Source organism: Mus caroli, unplaced genomic scaffold, assembly GCF_978045245.1.
Source record: "Mus caroli unplaced genomic scaffold, Mus_caroli_1 scaffold_18, whole genome shotgun sequence".
NCBI lineage: Eukaryota > Metazoa > Chordata > Mammalia > Rodentia > Muridae > Mus > Mus caroli.
Window position 1 is genome coordinate 30,274,933 of NW_028227273.1, and position 22,138 is coordinate 30,297,070.

The 22,138-nt window shown below is 42.3% G+C and overlaps 1 protein-coding gene across 1 annotated transcript in view; it reads right to left on the minus strand.

Annotated features, from left to right (window-relative positions):
- Positions 1 to 22,138, minus strand: part of Man2a1 (mannosidase alpha class 2A member 1) — a 157,551-nt gene that overhangs the window by 117,899 nt on the left and 17,514 nt on the right. The window contains exons 2-4 of the mRNA XM_021185720.3: positions 14,171 to 14,422; positions 13,491 to 13,635; positions 2,110 to 2,281 (exon numbers count right to left, since the gene is read on the minus strand). Coding sequence (XP_021041379.2) covers positions 2,110 to 2,281; positions 13,491 to 13,635; positions 14,171 to 14,422 — 569 coding nt within the window. The remainder of the gene's footprint in view (positions 1 to 2,109; positions 2,282 to 13,490; positions 13,636 to 14,170; positions 14,423 to 22,138) is intronic.

Here is a 22,138-nt window from a genome sequence, read left to right on the forward strand (position 1 = left end):
AGTGCAAGCAGGGAGAACGAACTGGGAAAAGATGAAGAGCTGAAAAGAGAGAGGGTGAAAGCAGTAAACCAGAACTTCCCTCTGGGTGGTCTGGGGGCCAGCAAAGCCGGACAAAAATAATGAAAGGTTCTAGGCAGTTTCATTTTTAAAATAAAGACAATAACACCAGATAAATAATTTTGAAAACAAAAATACCTACAAGTGGGATGGATTCATCAAACTTAAGCAATTTCTAACTTTGTTACTTTTTAGAAAATATGTATCAGTGAGCAAGATGTGAACAACCAAAACTCTTCTTAAAGCGGAGTTCTTGGCGCTGGCGAGCTGGCAGTAAAGCAAATACCAGCTCTGTGTAACTTTGTAAGAGTTCAGAGAGGTAGCAAAGGTAGGCGGCTCTAAACTATGGGTGCAGAATACTGTCTGGTGCTCTCTCTCTTCTCTCCCTCCAGCTCTATGCTTGTGTGTATCATGTACTTCACTCTGTTAGTCTCTGTACCTCTCTGCTCTCTCCTGTGTGTGTGTGTGTGTGTGTGTGTGTGTGTGCGTGTGTGTGAGAGAGAGAGAGAGAGAGAAAGAGAGAGAATATGATGTTAATCTAAAGCATTACTATAGAAAGTCAGGATACATTATATAACACTTTGGAATTGCAGATTGTAGATTCTCTTGTGTGAACTGGATTTGGTCAACCCTTGTTGCTATGGCAGCACTTGTGATGGAGGGGGAATGGCTTCTACTATGACCATGCTAGTTCCTCGGTTTATTCTCATGTCCTCAGAGTCTGTATCTCTCTCCTAGCTAACCATGCAGGACCAGTGAGGAAAGACAATCTCCAGTGAATTTGGTAGCCATCAATTCTCCTCAAGTTACCCTTAAATGCTCATGTCAATCCATTAAAATCTAAAGATACTTTTTGATGAGGTAGGAAGAAACTTAAATTACTTCTAAAACCCTTTGGGAAAATTAAATTATGACTCATTAAAAGGTTTTTCAATACAGAAAGGCAGATTTAAGCTGTCAGCTATTGAAATATTATAAAATTCCAATAATTTTAGACAAGTATCATCAAAATCCATGAAACACACCAGAAAGTTTAAATAATTGACTATTTCAGTGAACTAAAGATGCCACTTCCTATCAGTAGAAAAGGCTGGACACATTAAAACTCAAGAGCTGCACCATGTGTACAAAGGGCTCAGCAGGCGGCGGCCTGAGCAGGGATGACACCAGCACTGTCAGGTACAGCACAGGGACCCTCCCTGAGCCCAGGTCTGGACTGTAAAGCAAGAGCCTGTGTCACAGAACAGGGCAGAGGATTATCAGTCACGACTGGCAGTACTCGGAGCAGTGACTACATTATCAAGAGCTCTGCAGACACAATAAATGAACAATCCCTCACAAGGCCTAGCTCTTCAGAGCAAATGCACTTGGATCAGAAAGCTCCCCAAATATCAACTGCTAAATCGTTGGATGAGGATTTTAAAATCTCGGGATTAAACATAAAAGTAGAAGATAAAAAACTCAACTCTTTACCATAACTGTAGGTTGAGAAAGACAAAGTTCTGGCAGCAACGGCAAAAGACAAAAGACTAACATTTTCATCACATAAAAAGCTGATCTGTATATCATGAACTAAACTGGAAATAAAATCCTCAGGAGAAGATACAGCCCTACAAATGAATAAAAATGAAGCACTGAGCCACGCCACCAAAAGAAAAACAAAACCCAACACCTTTTTTGATAGAAGAAAATACACAAAATTATTGGCAAAAAATAAAAACATTATTTTTCAGACATGTTGGCCATGGTTTTGAAAATTTACATCGTTGAAAAGAGGCAGTGACACTGGCACATTTATATTTAGAAAACCAAGCAGTGACCCTTCTGAAAAGCCCTTAAAATAACTACGCCCATTTCTAGGACAGAGATGAGCATAAGGATTTCAACGGAAAAGGCTTTGCTCCCCTTCCTCCGGAAGGACCTAAAATCAATACAGTGCAAGATGAGAAGAAGGCTGTCATCCATAAAGCTAAGACTTCACCTCAAAACTCCACGTTTATTATGGATCTTTAATATCGCTAAAGTAAAAAAACAAAAAGTTTTGAAACAAACCTTTTAACAGCTTCCTTCTTCGGAATATCTATAATATCCCACCATTTTGCAAGGTAAGAGATCTCAGACCACATAAACTTCCTGCTTGAGTCTTCTTTCAGCTTTAGGACCATGTTATTAAAAATATACTGAGTCTTGTCTCTAAAGTAGTCATTGAAAGTCTTCAACCAACCTAAATCAAGACACAAATACACCACAAAGGTCCGATTGAGATGGCTGATTTCAACTTAGTCACATTCCACCGAATTACCATTGGATAGATACCCTTAGCTCCTTCATTCAAATAAAGACCACATTTTAAAAGCTAACAATTGTGTTCAATTAGTGAAATTCTCTTTTAGGTGACAGGAAAACTACTGCCACTGAAATGATGAAATATTTAGAGGTTGCACAAAAATTCAGACAGAAATAAAAGCAATTAACTAAGGCTTTAAAAAACAGGTATTTATATTTAACAATTAATTCAATTACTTATCTCCAGGTAAGGCTTTTTTATCTAAATAGTACTAACAAGTATTACTCTCATAATCTGGGATCATGGTCCCTCTCATCATACATCTGAACTCCCCACCCATCCAATAAAACTAAGACAAAGGAAGGCTCATGCAAGCTAAGTCCTAACGCCCGCAGCAAAGCAATATCGTGATGACAGCGCTGATATGAATACTGAGCACAGCATCCTGCCAAAAAACAGGCTTTTGTTCCCAAAAGATATCATCATGCCATTTTCTAGGAGCAGAAAGTCACACTAACTAAACAACAAAAGTGAACACGTCAACGTTACCCGCCCCCGAAAGTAGAGAACTTGGTTCCCTAATTTACCCAACTACTTCCCAAATAACCTGGAGATTAGTCCCCCAAACCATTAGCATTTGAGCTAGACAAGACACTCTTAACAAGACTCGCAAGTCCAAGCTCAGGTCTACCAGATGTATACCTAGGATGGCAAAGGCTCTAGGGCACACAGCCACCAACTATACAGACAGGTGATGGGCTAAGTGGACCCCACAGGGGATGACTTGTTCTCCTGTCTAAAATCTTAAGGAAGAGCATTCCTACATCCATGACGAACTGCTGTCACCTACTGCTGAAACTCGAGAGACCTGAAGGGACAGGGAGTCCAAACAGCACTTGTTTGCCTATAATTCTAACTCTGGGCCTATACTGCATTTGCTAGTGGAAATTTAAAAAAAAAAAAAAAAAAGAAGAAGAAGAAGTTAAAGGTCCCCAGGGAAGTGCACATAAGACACCTGCTTCAAAGTTGTATCCTGAAAGGGTCTGCAGCTGTGGCTACTTCTCCCGATTGCTAGCTACCTGCAATACTCAGCTTTGACACTGGGAGCCAAATAGGAGTATGACGTCAGATTTTCTTTGTAAGACATTCTTAATCTAGGGCTGGCTTGTTATCGAAGAATGTTTTCTGGATGACCTTAATTTTTCCATGCTAGATTAAAAGGCCTCGCTTGTAAGAGCAGCGCGTAAGGAATCCCACCTTGTCTCATCAAGACACTGACCACAAGCCTGCATCAGGCACTAGACCAGGACCTCTATCTAGATTCCCAGAGAGAAGCAAAGAAATTGCTATCTGCCCTTAAATGAGGGTGTGTCTCTCCCCATACTCAAGTTTGAAGATACCAGTGCTCGAGGCCAAGCATGGAAGGAGGAGGTAACACGGAACCTACAAAGTAAGAGAATGGCTGTTATCTTTCCTTGCTATCAACAGCCTGGTGGCATTGACCCTTCCCATCTAGACACATCCGAGAAAGGCAAAAGTTAAAAAAATCCTAGCTCCTCCTCCTCAGACTGTGACTGTATTGAAAATAAGGTCTTTGGGTTTTTTTTTTTTTTTTTTTTTGGTTTTTGTTTTTGTTGTTGTTGTTGTTTTGTTTTGTTTTGTTTTGTCGAGACAGGGTTTCTCTGTATAGCCCTGACTGTCCTAGAACTCACTTTGTAGACCAGGCTGGCCTCAAACTCAGAAATCCACCTGCCTCTGCCTCTGCCTCCCGAGTGCTGGGATTAATAAAGGTAAAAATAATGTAATGAATAATGTAATGAAAGAGGATCTTAATCTCAGACAATTCTAGGACCCAGGGTCCAGGCACAGAGAAACCTGCCAGGGCAGAGGAGGAAAAAAAAAAAAAAAAGGTCATTAAAAGTCAAAAGCCAAGGAGAAAGGAAGGAAAAAAAAAAAAACCAGCCCGCCAGTGCTAAATCCTTGACTCTGCAGTCTCTGACCTTGAGCTGCACTGAAGCCTCTCAGTCTGTGGTGCTTTGTTACAGAGGCAGGGAGACTAATGCAGCCTGAGAACTACTAATGGTACCTCTTTTTAAAAGCTCAATTCCTATATTGATTTATCAGCCCCCGTCACACTGTTTGCGTTAATAGTCTGTCTCTACCTACACGGTGCAAGATCAAGCTGAATCCATGGATGTAAAAGCAAACACTACGACCCCATGTGTGGGACCAGGACCACTGAGACTCCTGAAGGGCTCCATTAGAATAGTCATCTTTAAAATATCGCATATACCTCTTTCGTGAATTCTAGCAAATGCCAATGTTAATCCTCTGGACAAAATTAAGGAACTCTGGGCAGTGGAAAGCCTGCAAAATACAAACAAAAAAACCTCCCAAAATCCAGCATAAAAGGCAAAGTAAGAGGACTGCTTTTGTCAAAGACCTTTGTAAAAGTGTAACTATGTATTCCAACAGCAGAAACTTGTTCCTGACAGAGATCACTGCATTTCAAAGACCCTTTATCACAAGAGTTTTCAGGGAGAAACTACAATGCCTGATTCATCCACTCCACCTTCAACACTTCATTTGCCCTTCAACAATCAGGCAAAAAATATGTCAAAGATATTTACGTGAGGCAAAATACAAGCTCAGAGACGTCAACTAAAAAGCCTTCCATAAAACTCATCTATAATTGACACTAATACTGCTACAATATAGCATGATACAAATACTACTACAATGTAGCACGATTAATGAATAAAGAACTGAGAGTTTCTTGCAGCTTTCAATATTGAGTAATATAACAGTAAATTAGCTTTTATTGCTCTTATACAATAGACTAATCAAGTATTCCCTTTTACCCTGAATTGGTTCTTTCTTCCTCTAAATTACTGGAAAAACTACAATTGCATATTAACGTGAGACCAATCAGAAAGATAATACTTTATGCAAAGCTGCATGGAATGAATTTTTTGTGATATAAAATTATATTCCTACCTCTAGATTTAATAATCTGAAGACATTGCGTTGCAAACTGATTTACTTAAATGGTCAATTCATAGCTCTTCTCTCTCCCTTGAATACACTCAGACATTGAAGCAGGACCAGAAAGGCAGCAAGGATACCTCTCAGCTTAGTCCTTCTCACAGCAGCGGTGCTGTCACCCGTAAGAGAACTAACAGCTATTTTAAATAAGTCAGAAAGTTAAGCTGAGTAAATAATCACAAGTTCTACAGAGACGGTGTGAACCCCAATTCTACTGGCACTGAAACTCTGCCTGTTTATTCTCTATGTGCACTTAAGCAGCCTAACACTTACGAACTTATGAACACTTATGAACTAGCAAACCATGCTTTGTATTTTTGTATTTTGAATTCTGGATTCAACATGGAAGTGTAGAAATCCAAACCTCTGAAGGGACACTTCCTTTCAAACAAAGTACCACACCCCAGAACCTAGGCAGAAGACACCTAGCCAGAGAACAGAGCTCCAGGAGTATTTCTTCATTATTCCACGGACCATAGCCCTTTCTACAACAGTACCTATTTGCCCAATCAGAGTGTGCCTTGCCCAATAAGTTCCACAGCCTAGAAATCAGAGTCCAAAAGCCCCAAGCTGGCTTTCAAACCCCGCTAGGTCCCTCCTTAGAAAGCCTTCATTAGGACACTCAGCCCTACTGTAGGACCTTCAGACCTGAGAGTATCCAAGAGGCCACCATTCAACAGTATATAAATAATGCTATACTGTCTGCATGTTCAGCTCTTATTGGCTGGGGACATGCCCAGTTCAGGGAATAAGCAGAGTTCGGGTTACCCCACAAGGAGGTGTCTCTTCCAAAATATGCCATGCCATTTGTGTGAGAAACTGACGCCTGAGAAGTCTAAACCCACATTTGCTCTTATCAGATCACTGGGCTACCCCAATGACTTCAGGTGAGAGGGACTCCCTGCTCGCCTCATCTCTCCATCTCAGATCTTTGCAATCAGTTTCTTTGATTTATGATTTTAAATATCTAGAAACAAAGAACGTGGACCTTCTTGTAGTTTGGCTCTAGTTCCTGAAAAATTTAGTGCCAGGACTGGACAGACATCACAACCAATTCTTCAATCAATTCTTATGGAGTTCTCTGAGCCTGTACATAACAGATGAATGAAGGACAAAGCCAAAGGACTGAAACAAAAGCACATGGGTGACAGGACAATGTATTCAGTTAGAATGAAGCCAAAGGCACAACTGACTATAGTCAACTTTAATGTTTATAGTCTGCTCCCCTAATAACCACTGCCTGGTATCTTTAAGCTGCTCCACTATATATATATATATATATATATATATATATATATATATATACATATATACATATATATATATATATATACATATATACATAAAAAATATACATATATTTAAAGGTCACTAGTAGGCCAGCCTAAATAGTGCACACCTTTAATCTGAGCACTTGGGAGGCAGAGGCAGGAAGATCTCTGAGTTAGAGGTTCAACCTGATCTACAGAGTGAAGTCCAGAACAGCCAGGGCTACACAGAGAAACCCTGTCATAAAGGGGAAAAAGTCTCTAGTGGGCTCATTCCTTCCAAAAGGAACCTCTCTTGAAAGCACTGTTGTCCTGTGAGGGTCACGGCTACTACGATCACATTTTTAAAATACCATTAATTCCACTCAAAAGTTAAATAATCAGTAAGTTTTAGAAATTCATAAAAAGATTTTGAGCTGAAAGTAATTATATTCAGGTAAATGGCACACTGGTGATCTCATTAAAAAAAAAAAAGCAACTTAAACTCTGAATTATTTCTACTGCACTGTTACAGTATCCTGAAATTTAAAGATAAATACAAAGGGAGTTTTCTATTTTTAAAAGAAAGCACCTTTACCTTGGTAATAAAGTTTTTCTCTATCAGCAAATGATCATCAGGTTTCTCCCATCACTTGTTAATCCTTCAATATCAAACTGCAACATTCAACCTTATACTTAAGGGACAGCATCTAATCTTAATTGTTATTACCATTATTTGATTATGCTGCTGATTAATTTTTATTCCAATGTTTCTATTATATGTTAGGCCCTTCTGTCCCCCTAATAAACTGGAAGAGCTTTAATTAACATTCCAGTTTACTCATTCAAACATGCATGGAGTATCTAATAAGGGCTAAGTAAGTAATAAGGCAGAGCTAAATGAAAACAGAGTCTACAGAGAATCTCGGAACAAAATGCTGTGGGAGAAGAGGAATAGTGGAATCCTGACAGGATAGCAGAAGAGTCTTAGGATTCGCATCGTCAGGCAGAGGCAAGAACACATGAGAAACGATAAACAACTAAGTGTGTCGGGGCGCAGCAGACAGGGTATAGCTGCACTGCAGGATCCATGACTAAAATATGGTGAACAGTCAATAAAAATTGAAGTGGGGTACTAAAAAAATCTTCTAAACACTGTCTTTTCTTCAGAGAACACAGGGAGAATGAAGGTAAGGTTTTCTCTCATTGTGTGGCCACGTCTACACTAAGACTGGGAGGCACAAACTCCATGGTAAGTTGAAGCAGAATAGGAAGACTGCAGCAGTTCTGTTTTAAATGGTTCCGCAGTGGAGTAGAAACGGGCTAAAGGAGACAAGAGGACCACAAGGCAAAGGGAGGAGAGCTCTGGGGCTGACTAAAAGTGCTCGGGACGTGAAGACGTGACAAGTGCCAAGAACCAGGCTGAGGCTCTCCCAAAGACTCTGCAAACCTACAAACCTGCTGAGTCCTCTAAAACCAAATGCTTTGAACTCCAGGTTCCAAAGGCAGATAACCTGCATCCCGGGTGGCTCCGCATCATCTAACAGTCTTTGGAGCATATCGGCTTCACTCCTGTAAAGCTGTTTGAGGTATGGCGAGTTTTAATGCATCTGAGAAGCCAGCACTGGAAATGTTGTCCCACACCACAGAACTGATCTGCATTCTCCCTAAGAATAGCTGAAGGCGGCTCCTCTTGCAGCTGTGCTGTGCCCAACCAAGCTCCTTGCACATACTGCTTGCCTAAGTCCTGTAGGACACCACATTCTTTGATATCTGATATTAAAAATTATGAGATCAGGCTCTTAAACAAACTATACATCTATGTTAAGCTCATTCCTCTTCTCTGGAAAGTGGACTTTATGAACATCTCCTACCACCACCTAGCCAGAGAAGTCCTCCCCAACACAGTTGCTTAAAATAATGGGTGGAAGGGTTTCATATTAAAGACCTCGGTGGGTTACTCTTTGGTAAATAACTGAGTTATTCAGACTTAAGGTCATACAAGCTGTGCAAAGTATCTCAGTTTCACTTCTAAATCACTTCTAATCATAAAGGAAAATGTAGCGACAAGGAGGGCCTCGCACCACCCACCTATCAAAGACAGGACGTCATTTCAATATGAATACATCAGAAAGAAAAAGAACAGGAACGAGCATGGCGATGTGTGCACTTCTGCAAGACAGTTAATAAAATTATCTTTGTGTTTACTAAAACCAGCATAGACGATGTTAGCCATGACAGTACCTAGTTTCCTCATAGACGCTCTCTGCCTGTGGCTTCAGTAATATTACCCAGAAGTGCTGTCTTATATTTAAGAGCAAATCTCAAGTCGAGGTTCAGAAGCCAGGATTGTGTGCCAAGTGCACTCTGCCACAGGCAGGTCCCTCACCTTCTCTCTTGCCATTCTTCTATGAAACAAGCATGTAAGATTACCACAGTGCCACTGAGGGGAGTAATGGTTCTAATATCTGTAAAATGCCAACATGGTGGGAACTGCGTGGGACAAGAGCCTAAGTGTCAGTATTAGCCTTTATTACCAGCACATTAGTGAGTTCTCACACTTTCAGACTAGGAGAACGGAGGGAAGCAGAAATGAGAGAAGTCAGGAGATGGACTATGAGCACCAGGATCTCTCAAGAACAACTGGCTTGTGTGTTCCTCAAGAATGAAGTCCACAGGTGGCCCAAATCACCCAAGCTTTCCTTCTCTGCAAAGGAACCATGATACTCATGGCTTGGTTATCTCTTAAAAAACTATGTGTTACTTAATTCAAAGCTATGTGTTACTTAATTCTCAAAGGCTGTCATTCAGATAAAATTCAAGATACCAACTTAAGTCTGAATTTCAAATGAAGAGCAAGTGAACATTTAATATAAATAGGACCAAATTAAATTTGAAATACACAAACTAAAAAGAAAAAACTATGCATCATTCAAGTTTGACTGGGCGTCCCGAATTTTTACTTGCTAACTTAATTAACAATCCAGAAATGGAGATAAACATGCTAAATTGGCTAATCTCTACAAAATATGATATAGAACCTATTTAGATTAAATAAATATTCTCGGAAACAGGATAACTCATTGCAAGAACATGGATTTTAGAGTCAGACATCTGAGAACTTGTTCACTGCCTGCCGACAAAGCACTACACCATTGAACGTGGCGTAACTGACTTCTCTCCCCTTCCTTGGTGGAAGACCAAAGAACCCTGCCTCTCCATCCTTCTCAGGCTCAGGCTATGTGGGTTGAGGGAGGTGAAGCTTCCTAGGATGGCTATCAAAAACCAAAGAACACAGAACACAGATTTGCCTCCACTAGCTAAACAGAGTCAACTTCCTCCCCAAACTGACACCCCCACCTCCCTACTGCTGTGCGCCTCGCTGCCTCTCTCCTCCACTTTGATCTATACAGACAACAACAGCTGGCCAAACACTTTCAAATTCCAACAATGCAACAGCTGACCAAAACTGAAAATTCACACTGCGATTTCATGTGTTTATCCTTTGAACTTCAGACAACACATGGATAAACAAATCTATTTCTAATTATTATGTAATACTACAGACAAAAATGTATTTTCTTTCCTTTAAGAATGGGCAAAATTCCATCACACATTAAGTCAATATTTTTTTTTCTAAAGAGCTATAAATGCTCTGCATATAAAAGAAAACTGTTATACAGTTTTACCTGAGGCACTAGCTCTCCCTACTGTTTAGAGCCACACCACGAGGGGTTCCTCTCTAATGTTCATTTTATAAACTGCTTCATTGACAATATGCTGTTCAGCCTCCCATTCAGTATTCCTTATCTTTCCTCCACACACTGTGATTTCTTTGAAGGAAAATCAACTAAATATTTTGGCAGGTTAGCTAGTGGGAAGTGAAGAATTAAGATTGTAGATACAAAGGTGCTGTAATTGTGTTCTAATCAGCTTATTAAATATAACATGAACATATATCCATCAACTCATATTTAATTTCATGGTCTATGATTCGAAACTTTTCAAATCCGTAACAGTACAAAGTTATCAGCATATGCCTAACAATTTCTTTCCTATTTTTGTTTTAATTCATGTAAACCATTTCAATATTGTATGACATATATCCTTGTGGCCTGGAAGGAGACTTAATTAGGAAATTTATTAAAATACTGTTTTGGTCTTTTTTAAAATTTACCTTGTCTTATCTACTAATACTAACTCAGCCTGAAAAGAAAAGAATGTGTGTGTGTGTGTGTTTGTGTCTAAGTATGCATGTATATATAAACACCATAAATTCTTTGTTAGGGGACAAATATAGGACTTGTTTTAAAATCTTATTTCAAATATTTCTATTCCCAACAGACATAAATCCACTGATGAAACAAACTACTGAGCCAAAGCTTGTTTTAAATTGTTGCTGCAGAAAATGCAAACAACTCTCTATAAATCTCATTTAGAAAGTAAATTGCCTAATTGCACATTCATTTGGGAGTATTCTACAAAGATTTCCCATTACAGTCATATTTTGACTTAGAATACACATGCACATATTTTTCTGTTTTCTCCCTATTAAGACAGTGATTTTTTTCATGACTGAATGTTTCCATTTTTCACAGGATAATTTAGGTTATCAATATTCTACTTTTGTTAAGGAATAGTGAAAATTACTCAAAAAGTCAGTGGGTTCTTTTCTGTGCCGTTTTGCTTCATGGCAAAAACTGCCTTAGGTTTAGCGGATCTGTTTCTGACCACTATTTTTAACTTAAGTGGAGAAAACCCTAAGGGTGAGGGTCATTAACATCTCCTACTAAGACAAAAGATTCCACTCTGGTTGCTAGGATACCAATAGACAGATTCATCTATTGCAGTCAGAAACAGTTATTAAGGATGTCCTCTAACAAAACAACATACTACAGCAGGAACCATAAAGCAAACAAACAGGGATCTAAGAAATTCCTGCCCAAAGAGCTTAATACTGCTGCTACTCTAAAAAGTGCCAAGCACACTTTAAATAAGATGCTTATTACAGGAGGAGGAATAAGGAGACAGAAAAGATGGGAGTTAATGGGAAACCCGAGACAGCAGCAAGCCAAGTGTTTAACCCTAACCTAGAGAGTCCGTTATTACTGCAGTGACTTGTGATCAGAAGTGAATGATGGGCTAGGTGCTGCTGGTTGGCCTGTTCTACAAAGGGCAGTCTGTGAGACAAAGCCCTGGCCCTGAGTGAGTTTAACCTCAGTGACCGGGCTCAGTAAAACCACTGCATATTTCTACATGCAAACCTGCAAGTGTGGGTGCGAGTACGGTATGAACCTGTCATAAAGGACTGCGTAGACAGGTCAGAAGACAAGTTATCATATGGCAAGTATTAGGCTAACCATAAGCAACATGCAAGAGGGGACACGTGTTCCTTGTCACTCGGGTTTGCTCTGTAGAGAGAAATCCCGGTGGCCTTGACATGGGGGATTCCGGTACCCTCCCTGCCCGTGTCACCTTGACAAGATAACGCCTTTGCAGTGAACAGTACCATCAGCCCTTCCTAAGCATTAGATGTTTGCAAACCATTCAAGCATCCTGCCTGGTAAACACCATCTTTTAATATTACAGCTGAGAATAACAAGAAAAGGAGCCGGTGGGAACTGAGCATCCAGGGGAGGGGAAAATGCACAGGAAAAGACTTCAGAGAAACCGCGAGAGACAGACTCGATGCACCGTGTTCAGACCTAAAGAGGGAAGCTGCACTTAGATCACAGAACGATGTCATAGAAAAGAGAGAGTTGGGCACACGAATAAAGAATGTGAGTAGCTGGGTCGTACACACGCAGGTATGGGTGAAACGGAAATCCTCGAAACTAACTGTGCTGGAGAGAACTGGGTGCTTGAAAAAGATAAGAACACAAACTTAGTGATAACCTTCCAAGCAACGTGTTTAGAAATATATCCTCAAGAAATGCTGTACTAAATCCACCGGGTACAGTAACTGCACGCTGTGCTGTGTATTCACACCTGTAAGTAAGCACGTCAGATCACATGCTCCACTGAAATTACAGCAATTACCCCTTACCTTGCGGGAGGGGGAGGGGGGAGGTAACTGACCTCAACAAATAAAAGCCTTCCTGTGAAATAACAGTAATTACAAAAGATAGCAGCTATTTTCATGTCATGTCTGATTCCTTTACATTTCATCCTGGGAAGATACTACGGTCCTAATTCCAGCAGATAAAAACCTCATCCGCCGAAGGATCAAGTAACTTGCCTAACGTCACCTCGCTCTCCTGTCTGACAGACAGAAGGAACCCCAAAGCTCCCAAGCCGCTGCTCACTACCTCTCTGTGTTAAAGACCCACATTTTCCGGTGAGCACCCTGCCTTGTTGAAGTGGATTTTCCAGGTATGATTCTTTCACGTCCTATTTTTTTTTAATTTTTTTACACTTATTTTACTTTATAGGTATGACTGCTTTGTTCACATGCCCGTGTGCATACCTCACTCCTGCTGAGGTCCGAAGAGGGTGAGATAGCTCCTAGAACTGACTGGAATTATGAGTGGTTATGAACCACTCTGTGGGCTTTGGGAATTGAACTTGAGTCCTCTAAGAGTGGAAAGTGCCTTAACTTATAACGATCTCTCCAACTTCCGGTGAAAGATTTCACCAGAAGTAAGTAAAGGAAACTATGGGTACCCTAACACGCATAGCTATCATTGTTTCCTGCTCTATACATCCTAGCCTGGTACAAACAGGTAAACTGAGGACATGACATAAAAAGACTACATCATGGTGAAGTCTGAGAGCCGTGAGTTCTCCCAGCCTCTCAGCACAGTATGTGGGTGCTGGACGAGCCGGCTGGAGCTCCTGGGCAGGGAAGCTTTTACCTGGGTCATTATGGGAGTGAGGCACCACAAACACTTGCAGGGGCTCATGGTCCCACTCATCCGCTTCATACTTAATGTCAAATCCTTGCTTCCAAACTCCACCATCTGGATTATCAAAAGGGATCAGATCGTAAACATCCAACATCTAAAAATACGAAAGAAAAGAAGTTAAACTTTAACCACTGGTAATTTATACTAAATTCTGGACAACATTCCCTCAAAGATTTTCTTTGCTGTTTTGTTTTGTTTTGTTTTATCAATATATAAAAACTCTGTAAAATATCAATGGAAACTTTTTAGGCCAAAGGCCTAAAAATCACTCAAAGGCTCGGAAGGCTATTTGTGCCAGGTAACTACTGGATAAATGAGGCCTCCCCATCTGCTCTGGATAAACATGATTTCAGAATCCCTCCTTCTCTTGCTTTAAGTGGCAGTGTGATTTAATATGAAAACAGAAACACAATAAGGTATCCAAAATGGTGGTGCTCGGGAGCAATCAGACAGAGGTGAGAGTGTGAATCGTATCACTAACAAACTAAAACGATGATGACCAAACAAATCATGGCAAAAGGCAACGCTAGAGCCCAGAGCTTAGAAACGTATGGAGTAAAGCAGACCCAGAGGCAAACCTGAAAACAAGGAAACAAACAGGCCACTGATGACCAGCGGCTGCCCGTTACCTGCACATCCCGGGGCTGACTCCCACTCTGTGAAGCAAACAAACAGTCTCTGGGGTCAGCCTGAAGGGCCAACTGTGACGAGTGGAGGTGGATGGAGCCTTGGCTGGCGTTGCCTGGTGACCCCCGCGGGCCGTCCTCCACAGACTCGCTCAGGTTGATGACTGAGTCTCTGATGTTTGAGATGATCTCGTTGTTCTCAGCGAGCAAACGCTCCAAATGGTCAATCTTTTCTTGCAATATTGAAAGCTGGCCCTGAAAGAAAAGGAAGAGGTGGCTATGGGAACCATGACTGCAGGCTCTGCCAAGGCACGCAGGGGACCAGCGGTCACCCTCCTCTGCCCACTTGTGTATGCACAAACACACAGCACATGGGCAGCTAGGACTGAAATACCTTCTTGTAGCATAAGACCTTTCTGTAACCACCGTCTTTATCTAATCTTATTTTTAAAGTGTAAGACAATGACCAAGATATTTACAGATGATTTCCTAGTCTCCCCAAATCCAGGCCTAACCCATCTTAGGGTCTCTAGAACCACTACTGCAGATACATGTTATATTCAAGAGTGACGTTTGAAATTTAAGCAAAATAGACTGGGGTTAATTTGCAGGGTCAAAAACCATACAAGCTGAATGAGAATGCTCCACCTCCCTTTGTGAACACATACTGGACAATCTAAAGAAAAATCAATTCATCAACTCTTAACTGCCACAGACATAAGCATGCCCTAATAAGCCAGTCAGAGTGCTTTTATTATGCTGTGTGACATGCAGGGCATTTCTGTTTTTAATTGATCCCCACATTAAAAAGCTTGTCATCCTTACAACCTTGCTTTACCAATTCCTGCAGCTAATGGCCGAAGAACCATCTCTGACTCGTTCAACCCTGGATGCTCAGTTCCAAGTAGAGGAGAGACATTCATGCATTTGTAAAATGTTTCTCTATAACTGCTCTGAACTAGAAGTCTAGGGATGGGAAGACAAAAATACCTAAGATATATACTGTCATACATGTGTGTGTATGTATGTGTGTGTTTGAATATACAAGATAGCATTATAAGCAACACACATGCATACACACACACTTAAAAATAAAAAAAAAAATCATTAATAAGTATAAGAAGAAAGAACCAGAGATACGGCTCTGGTTTACAGCACGATCTGTTCTTCCAGACAACCTGGACTTGATTCTCAGCTCTCACACGGTGGCTCACAACCATCTGTAACTCCAGTACCAGGGGACCCCATGGTGGACACCAGAAATGCAAGTGGTATAGACACACGTGCAGTTAAAACACCCATCATAGAATGTGTTCTATTTGTTTGGATTTTTGAGACAGGGTTTCTCTGTGTAGCCCTGGCTATCCTGGAACTCACTCTGTAGACCAGGTTGGCCTCGAACTCAGAAATCCACCTGCCTCTGCCTCCCAAGTGCTGGGATTAAAGGCGTGGGCCACCACGCCCAGCTTCTAAGTAATTTTTTAATGAATAACAAAATCTGAAGACCTTACACAAACATCTAAATAGAATATTGATGAAAATTGACAACCTGGAGGAAGCAAAAGGAAAGACATAGTAATATCTACAATGGTGCAATTTTGACAAAACATCTAACTAAAAACTGGTTGGGATGTCTACATCGTTTTTAACCTACTGTGAATATTTGTTGATTTAACAGTGAGTCAAAGATTTAATTATACTCATAAAGTTGGGTAGGCAGATAAAGTGCAAAGAGGACACAGCATATCCAAGGAGACCTAGGGTCTCAACACAGGACTGGCTCTCTGATCACACCTAGAAGGGAGAGAAATCATGTGGGCTCCAGATCAACAGAGCCCTTTAGTGATAAGGTAGCCAGGAGCCTCCAGCCTGCAGTGCAGAACTATAGATGTGGCCCAACACAAAAAGCCTATTTGTTTAAACTGCCTCTAACATGACGAGGTTTCCTGTATAGCTGTTTTTATAACTAGAGTGTACAATTCCAGAGTATAAACATGTAGATTGTAATACCATGGCCGTGCCAGTACACTGTAAAAAGGCTGGCCGTGCCTGCCATACCAACGAAGGCCACATCAGTGTTAGCTATGAGGGCCAGCAGTTCTTTGCTATGCAAAGACCAAAAGCGCTCTTCTGCTGTAGCTCCCCATCCTACCTGAAAGAATGAAAAGGCTTAAGAGTCAAACTCGGGGCTGGTGAGATGGCTCAGTGGTTAAGAGCAGCGACTGCTCTTCCAAAGGTCCTGAGTTTAAATCCCAGCAACCACATGGTAGCTCACAACCATCTGTAACGAAATCTGATGCCCTCTTCTGGAGTGTCTGAAGACAGCTACAGTGTACTTACATATAATAAATAAATGAATAAATAAATAAATAAATCTTTAAAAAAAAAAAAAAAAGAGTCAAACGCACGGTGTCTCTGTCCACACTTCCATAGTTGCAGGGAACAAATGGGGAGATTCTTCATGCATTACCACATCAGAACAGCCTAGAACTTCCTGCCATTGTTCTGACTCATCCTGCTGGGGAGTTCCAGTCTCAAAACCGAAACTCCCTCCAGAGGCCGTCTTACCACTGAGGTTCTATGCAGAATTAGAGCTGCCGCACGCATCTCCCTAAAATGAAGCTTTGGTGTGCTCTCAGAGCTTTTAACGATACCATGTGAGGCTGCCAGAGCATGATACACCGCTCTAAGGTTCTCTGTGCTTGGAGGAGGTCCCCCTGGGCCCACACCCTTAGCCAAGCTGCCCACTGAAGCTCAACACTCACAGTGTGGAGGGCAAGGAGCACTCTAGGGAAAGCTTCTGCTATGGGCCTTGCTCCCAAACCCTCCATGTCAGAGAAGTCTCGGTATAAACATCACCTGTGATGGTTTGGGAAGAGGGAGCCAACAGACATTAAAGATGGCTTTCACTTTCATGATAGCTCTGAAGATACAGTGAACAACCAGTGCCCAGGGTTCTACAGTAACTTAAGTATGGGTAGAAGAGTGTGGCCTGAGGCTCTGTCAGCATTAATGGTCTAATGAAAACCCTTTTTAAATTATATTACGCACCGGAATAAGGTCTCCCTCCAAACAGCCAAAATCCTTACCGTATAGCTCATAGGCAAACTCCACCCACATGCCTGGGAGGAATGGTGTGGCCTGAAGGGATGTACCCGTGGTGTGCATTAAAGAAACAGAAATGATAGATAATGTTTCAATTACGCTGACAGGTCAAAGAATGCTGATAGGAATACTGAAAAAGACAGTTTTCTGTAGGGCAAGAAACCCACTGGTGAGAAAAGCGCATTATCCTTTGATTTGCTAATCAGTTCTATAGGGAGGTATCTTCAGCGCTGGTCTGCCGGGGAGGGGGAAGAAGGTCATATTTGATTTTTCTCTGCTAGTGGTGAAAGAGAAGAGCTGAGGGAAAAGCTGGCACATATCAAAGACGTTGGGCAGAGCTAATTTAGAGTCTACAACGAGGTAGAGCAGGATCGGTGCCCACTCCGTCCTAGGAAAGAGAGCCATCACTGCCCACAGCCAACTCTAACACATTACATAATGATCTGCCCCAGGGAGGACACGGGCTGCTGGTGACCAGAGTTATTGTGACCACTCAAGCACGGCTGATGGTGCATCTTCTTCCTTCAGGCTCCACCTGCAAAGAGGGCTGTCTTTCCCTCCACCACTCAGAGGCCTCACAAGCAGAGGCCAGGGCCCTCCCAATGTCCAAGCCCAGCTCTGTCATCTCCTCCAAGGCTTCACTCCTGGGGAAGTCCTCTCGAGGCTGCAGGTTCAAACTCCCCTTCCCAGTGGTGTGGCAGTTCTCCTACACCCACCAACAGGAAGCAGTCAGTCTCATAGGCTTATAGCATAATGTAGTCTAATATGTTTAAATTTTAAGTTAATTTATTATTATGTGTATGAGATTTTTGGCAGCATGTATGACCCTGGTGATGCCCAGGGAAGACAGATGAGGATATCAGTCCCCTGGCACTGGAGGTACACATAGCTGAGTCACTGGGTGGGTGCTGAGAGAAGAACCCAGGGTGAGGAGTCTCTCCAGCCCCACTATCTGCATCTTTAGAAGTCAGCCACACTCCTGTGCCTCCCTTAACTACAAGACATGGCTGACCAGAATGCCATTGAACTGGACTCCCAAGGGATCTTGAAAAGGGGCAAAATCCAGCCATCTACTGTACTTCGTAGCTTGATTAGCTTCTGCTAATCGGTGCAGGGTCCCTCCCTTCTTCTGTCAAAAGGGACAATCCAAGCATGTCACCCTGAGTAGCATCACAGGACTAGCTCTGTGTCTGGAAGGCATTTTTAAAGAACCTTGGGCCAGTCGGCTGAGTGGGGAAGATCAGCTCTCATGTGGAGGAGCATCTGTCACCAAGGGCCTGATGAGATAAAAACGCAGACAGAGCAAATCCCTGCTTTGTTATCTAGATAACAGCAACAGGTCCTTCAAGCTTTTTATCTTCAGGACTCTCTGCAACGGATTCCCAGCTTGGCCTGAGACTGACAGCAAGGCTTCCCAGCGCCTGGGCCTGTGTGCTTGGAGGGAGCCAGAAAATGTTTCCATGACTCTGTCATCTGCCGGCAGCCCACGCTCCTCAGACACATGAGGATTTGCAAAGTGTGGACTCTGCACTCTTCCTGTCTTACACTCCCAGCTCACTCACAGCTCACAGGCCCATTGCATTCAGATTTTGTCCATCTCACTAAAGACTGCCCACATCAATTCCCCCGATGCATATACAACCAGCCTGATGAAAAGCATGCTGGGACCTCATCATCTCCAGGAACACACCACAGAGTGCCCTCATCCTGGAAACTGCAGTGACTGATCTGATTTGCGGTTCCATGTGCTCTTACTTTCTTTCTGTGGCCTACTTCTGTTGGCTCCTTCTCTCTCTGACCTCTGAATGTCGGCCTCCGGGTTAGCGCCTATCGCTTACAACGTCTCTATACTGGATAAGCTCATCCACTCAGAGACTTAAATGCCACGTTGTGCTCATGTACATATTCTGCAGAAACCTATGAAAGGCAAGTCCAGATATTCAAGTACCTACTGATTGCTCTATTTGACATCAACCCTACCTGCTAAGCACACCCTTCTCCCAGAGCTACAACATTCTCCTATCTCTGGAAAGCAGCTCTGGTCTCCCCAGGCAGCTCCTTCAAAATGTTGGTGCCCTGATTCTTCCTCTGTCCTCAGGATGCCTCCATACCTAATTCCTTTCTATCTCCAACATACTTGTTGAATCAATAAACCTCTCTCCCTCCACCCTCCCAACACCCTGACTACAAGGCACTAGCAATTTTCCAAATCAACTCTGTCTCCCTACGTGCATGTTTAGCCATCCATGCCTTGCCCAGATAACAGCCTGCTGTAATATCCACTGTAGCTTCTTACTGCATTTGGAGCGTTCTTCATCACAGTCAAAGCACAGAATGACCCCCTCCGTTAATACTGGGATGCACACAACAATCTTTCCCAACTTAGCCTTGCCCTAATTGTATCCCAGCTCCAAGTCAGCTCCTTCTTGCCGACTCTCTTGACTTAATGCATATTTTTTTCCCTTTGTACAATGTTTCAACTGTCTCCCTAAAAGATACCTTAAATGCCTTCTCAGCTATTCTATCTAAAATAGCCTTTGGTATAGTACTCTTTTTTCACATCACTTCATTTTCTCCACAGCATTATCACAATCACCCAGTGGATGACTCATGCATGATATCCCTCTTTCCCCTCTAAGTGGGCAGCTGTTTTGCTCCCCATGCCTGATGCCTGGCACAACGCCTGACTCTCAGGAGCATCTCAATTATGCATTACAAGAGAAAACCAAGGAACACATGAAAGGCTGTTGCCCACCATGCTCTAGGACATGAAAGTATTGGGCACATAATCCACAACCCATGATACAAAACACTCATGATCTCTTATGAAAAAAATTAATCTTTGTTGTATTAAAAAATAAATTATAAAGTAAGAAAGAGTAGAAATGTCAGGACTGGGAAGATAGCTCAACAGTTAAGAATGCATGCTGCACATCCTTAATCATCAGGGAAATGCAAATCAAAACAACCCTGAGATTCCACCTCACACCAGTCAGAATGGCTAAGATCAAAAATTCAGGTGACAGCAGATGCTGGCGAGGATGTGGAGAAAGAGGAACACTCCTCCATTGTTGGTGGGATTGCAAGCTTGTACAACCACTCTGGAAATCAGTCTGGCAGTTCCTCAGAAAATTGGACATAGTACTACCGGAGGATCCAGTAATACCTCTCCTGGGCATATATCCAGAAGATGTCCCAACCGGTAAGAAGGACACATGCTCCACTATGTTCATAGCAGCCTTATTTATAATAGTCAGAAGCTGGAAAGAACCCAGATGCCCCTCAACAGAGGAATGGATACAGAAAATATGGTACATTTACACAATGGAGTACTACTCAGCTATTAAAAAGAATGAATTTATGAAATTCCTAGCCAAATGGATGGACCTGGAGGGCATCATCTTGAGTGAGGTAACACAATCACAAAGGAACTCACACATTATGTATTCACTGATAAGTGGATATTAGCCCAAAACTTAGGATACCCAAGATATAAGATACAATTTGCTAAACGCATGAAACTCAAGAAGAATGAAGACCAAAGTGTGGACACTGTGCCCCTTCTTAGAATTGGGAACAAAACACCCATGGAAGGAGTTACAGAGACAGTTTGGAGCTGTGATGAAAGGATGGACCATCTAGAGACTGCCATATCCAGGGATCCATCCCATAATCAGCTTCCAAACGCTGACACCATTGCATACACTAGCAAGATTTTGCTGAAAGGACCCAGATATAGCTCTCTCTTGTGAAACTATGCCGGGGCCAAACAAACACAGAAGTGGATGCTCACTGTCAGCTATCGGATGGATCACAGGGCTCCCAATGGAGAAGCTAGAGAAAGTACCCAAGGAGCTAAAGGGATCTGCAACCCTATAGTTGGAACAACATGATGAACTAACCAGTACCCCGGAGCGCTTGTCTCTAGCTGCATATGTATCGAAAGATGGCCTAGTCGGCCATCACTGGAAAGAGAGGCCCATTGGACTTGCAAACTTTATATGCCCCAATACAGGGGAATGCCAGGGCCAAAAGAATGGGAATGGGTGGGTAGGGAAGTGGGGGGGGGGTATGGGGGACTTTTGGGATAGCATTGGAAATGTAATTGAGGAAAATACATTTAAAAAAAAAAAAAAAAAAAAAAGAATGCATGCTGCTCTTATAAGAGCTGGGTTCAATTCCCAGCACTGACATCAGGCAACTCACAACTGTCTATAATTCCAGCTCCAGGGGGGTCCAACACCTCTGGCCTCTGTGGTACCTGAATTCATGCACACACACACACTTAAAAATAATACAATATTTTTTAAAGAATAGAAAGCCTTCATTAACAGAGTGGTCTTTATGGTCCAGTTGAAAACGAGTGTGACCTAGGGTTGGCCACAGGTTGACAAGGATGACCTCTGACCAGGACAGTATATGTGGCTCCCTTCTAAGGGCAAAGATTCCGAGTCTGTCCAGTTCCACCACAAGCCCTCAGTGTTTGCTCCAACGCTAGAAGCTGGTTTTCACATGCTATGGAGAATGCAGAAGAAGGCTAAGGAGAAACTCAAAACAATGCTTCGTCCCATCTCCACAATACAGTTCTCACGTAAGTTTCTAGTTAAAAAAAAAACTGATTGCTTGGTATAAGCACCAAAGGAGAGAACGCACCAGCCTGATGTGCATTCAGGAGCTGAAACCCTTGATCAAGTCCACCCTTTCTCTTTATATCTTCCTTTTCCACTCTACTGATGTGGGAGTGTCACTCCACTCCATCAAGACCCTCTGATAGGGGTTCAAGAGGCAGCTCAGCACTAAAGAGCATCTAGTGCTGGTCCCGGGGACCAGAGTTCTGTTCCTAACACCCACATCCTGAAGCTCCAG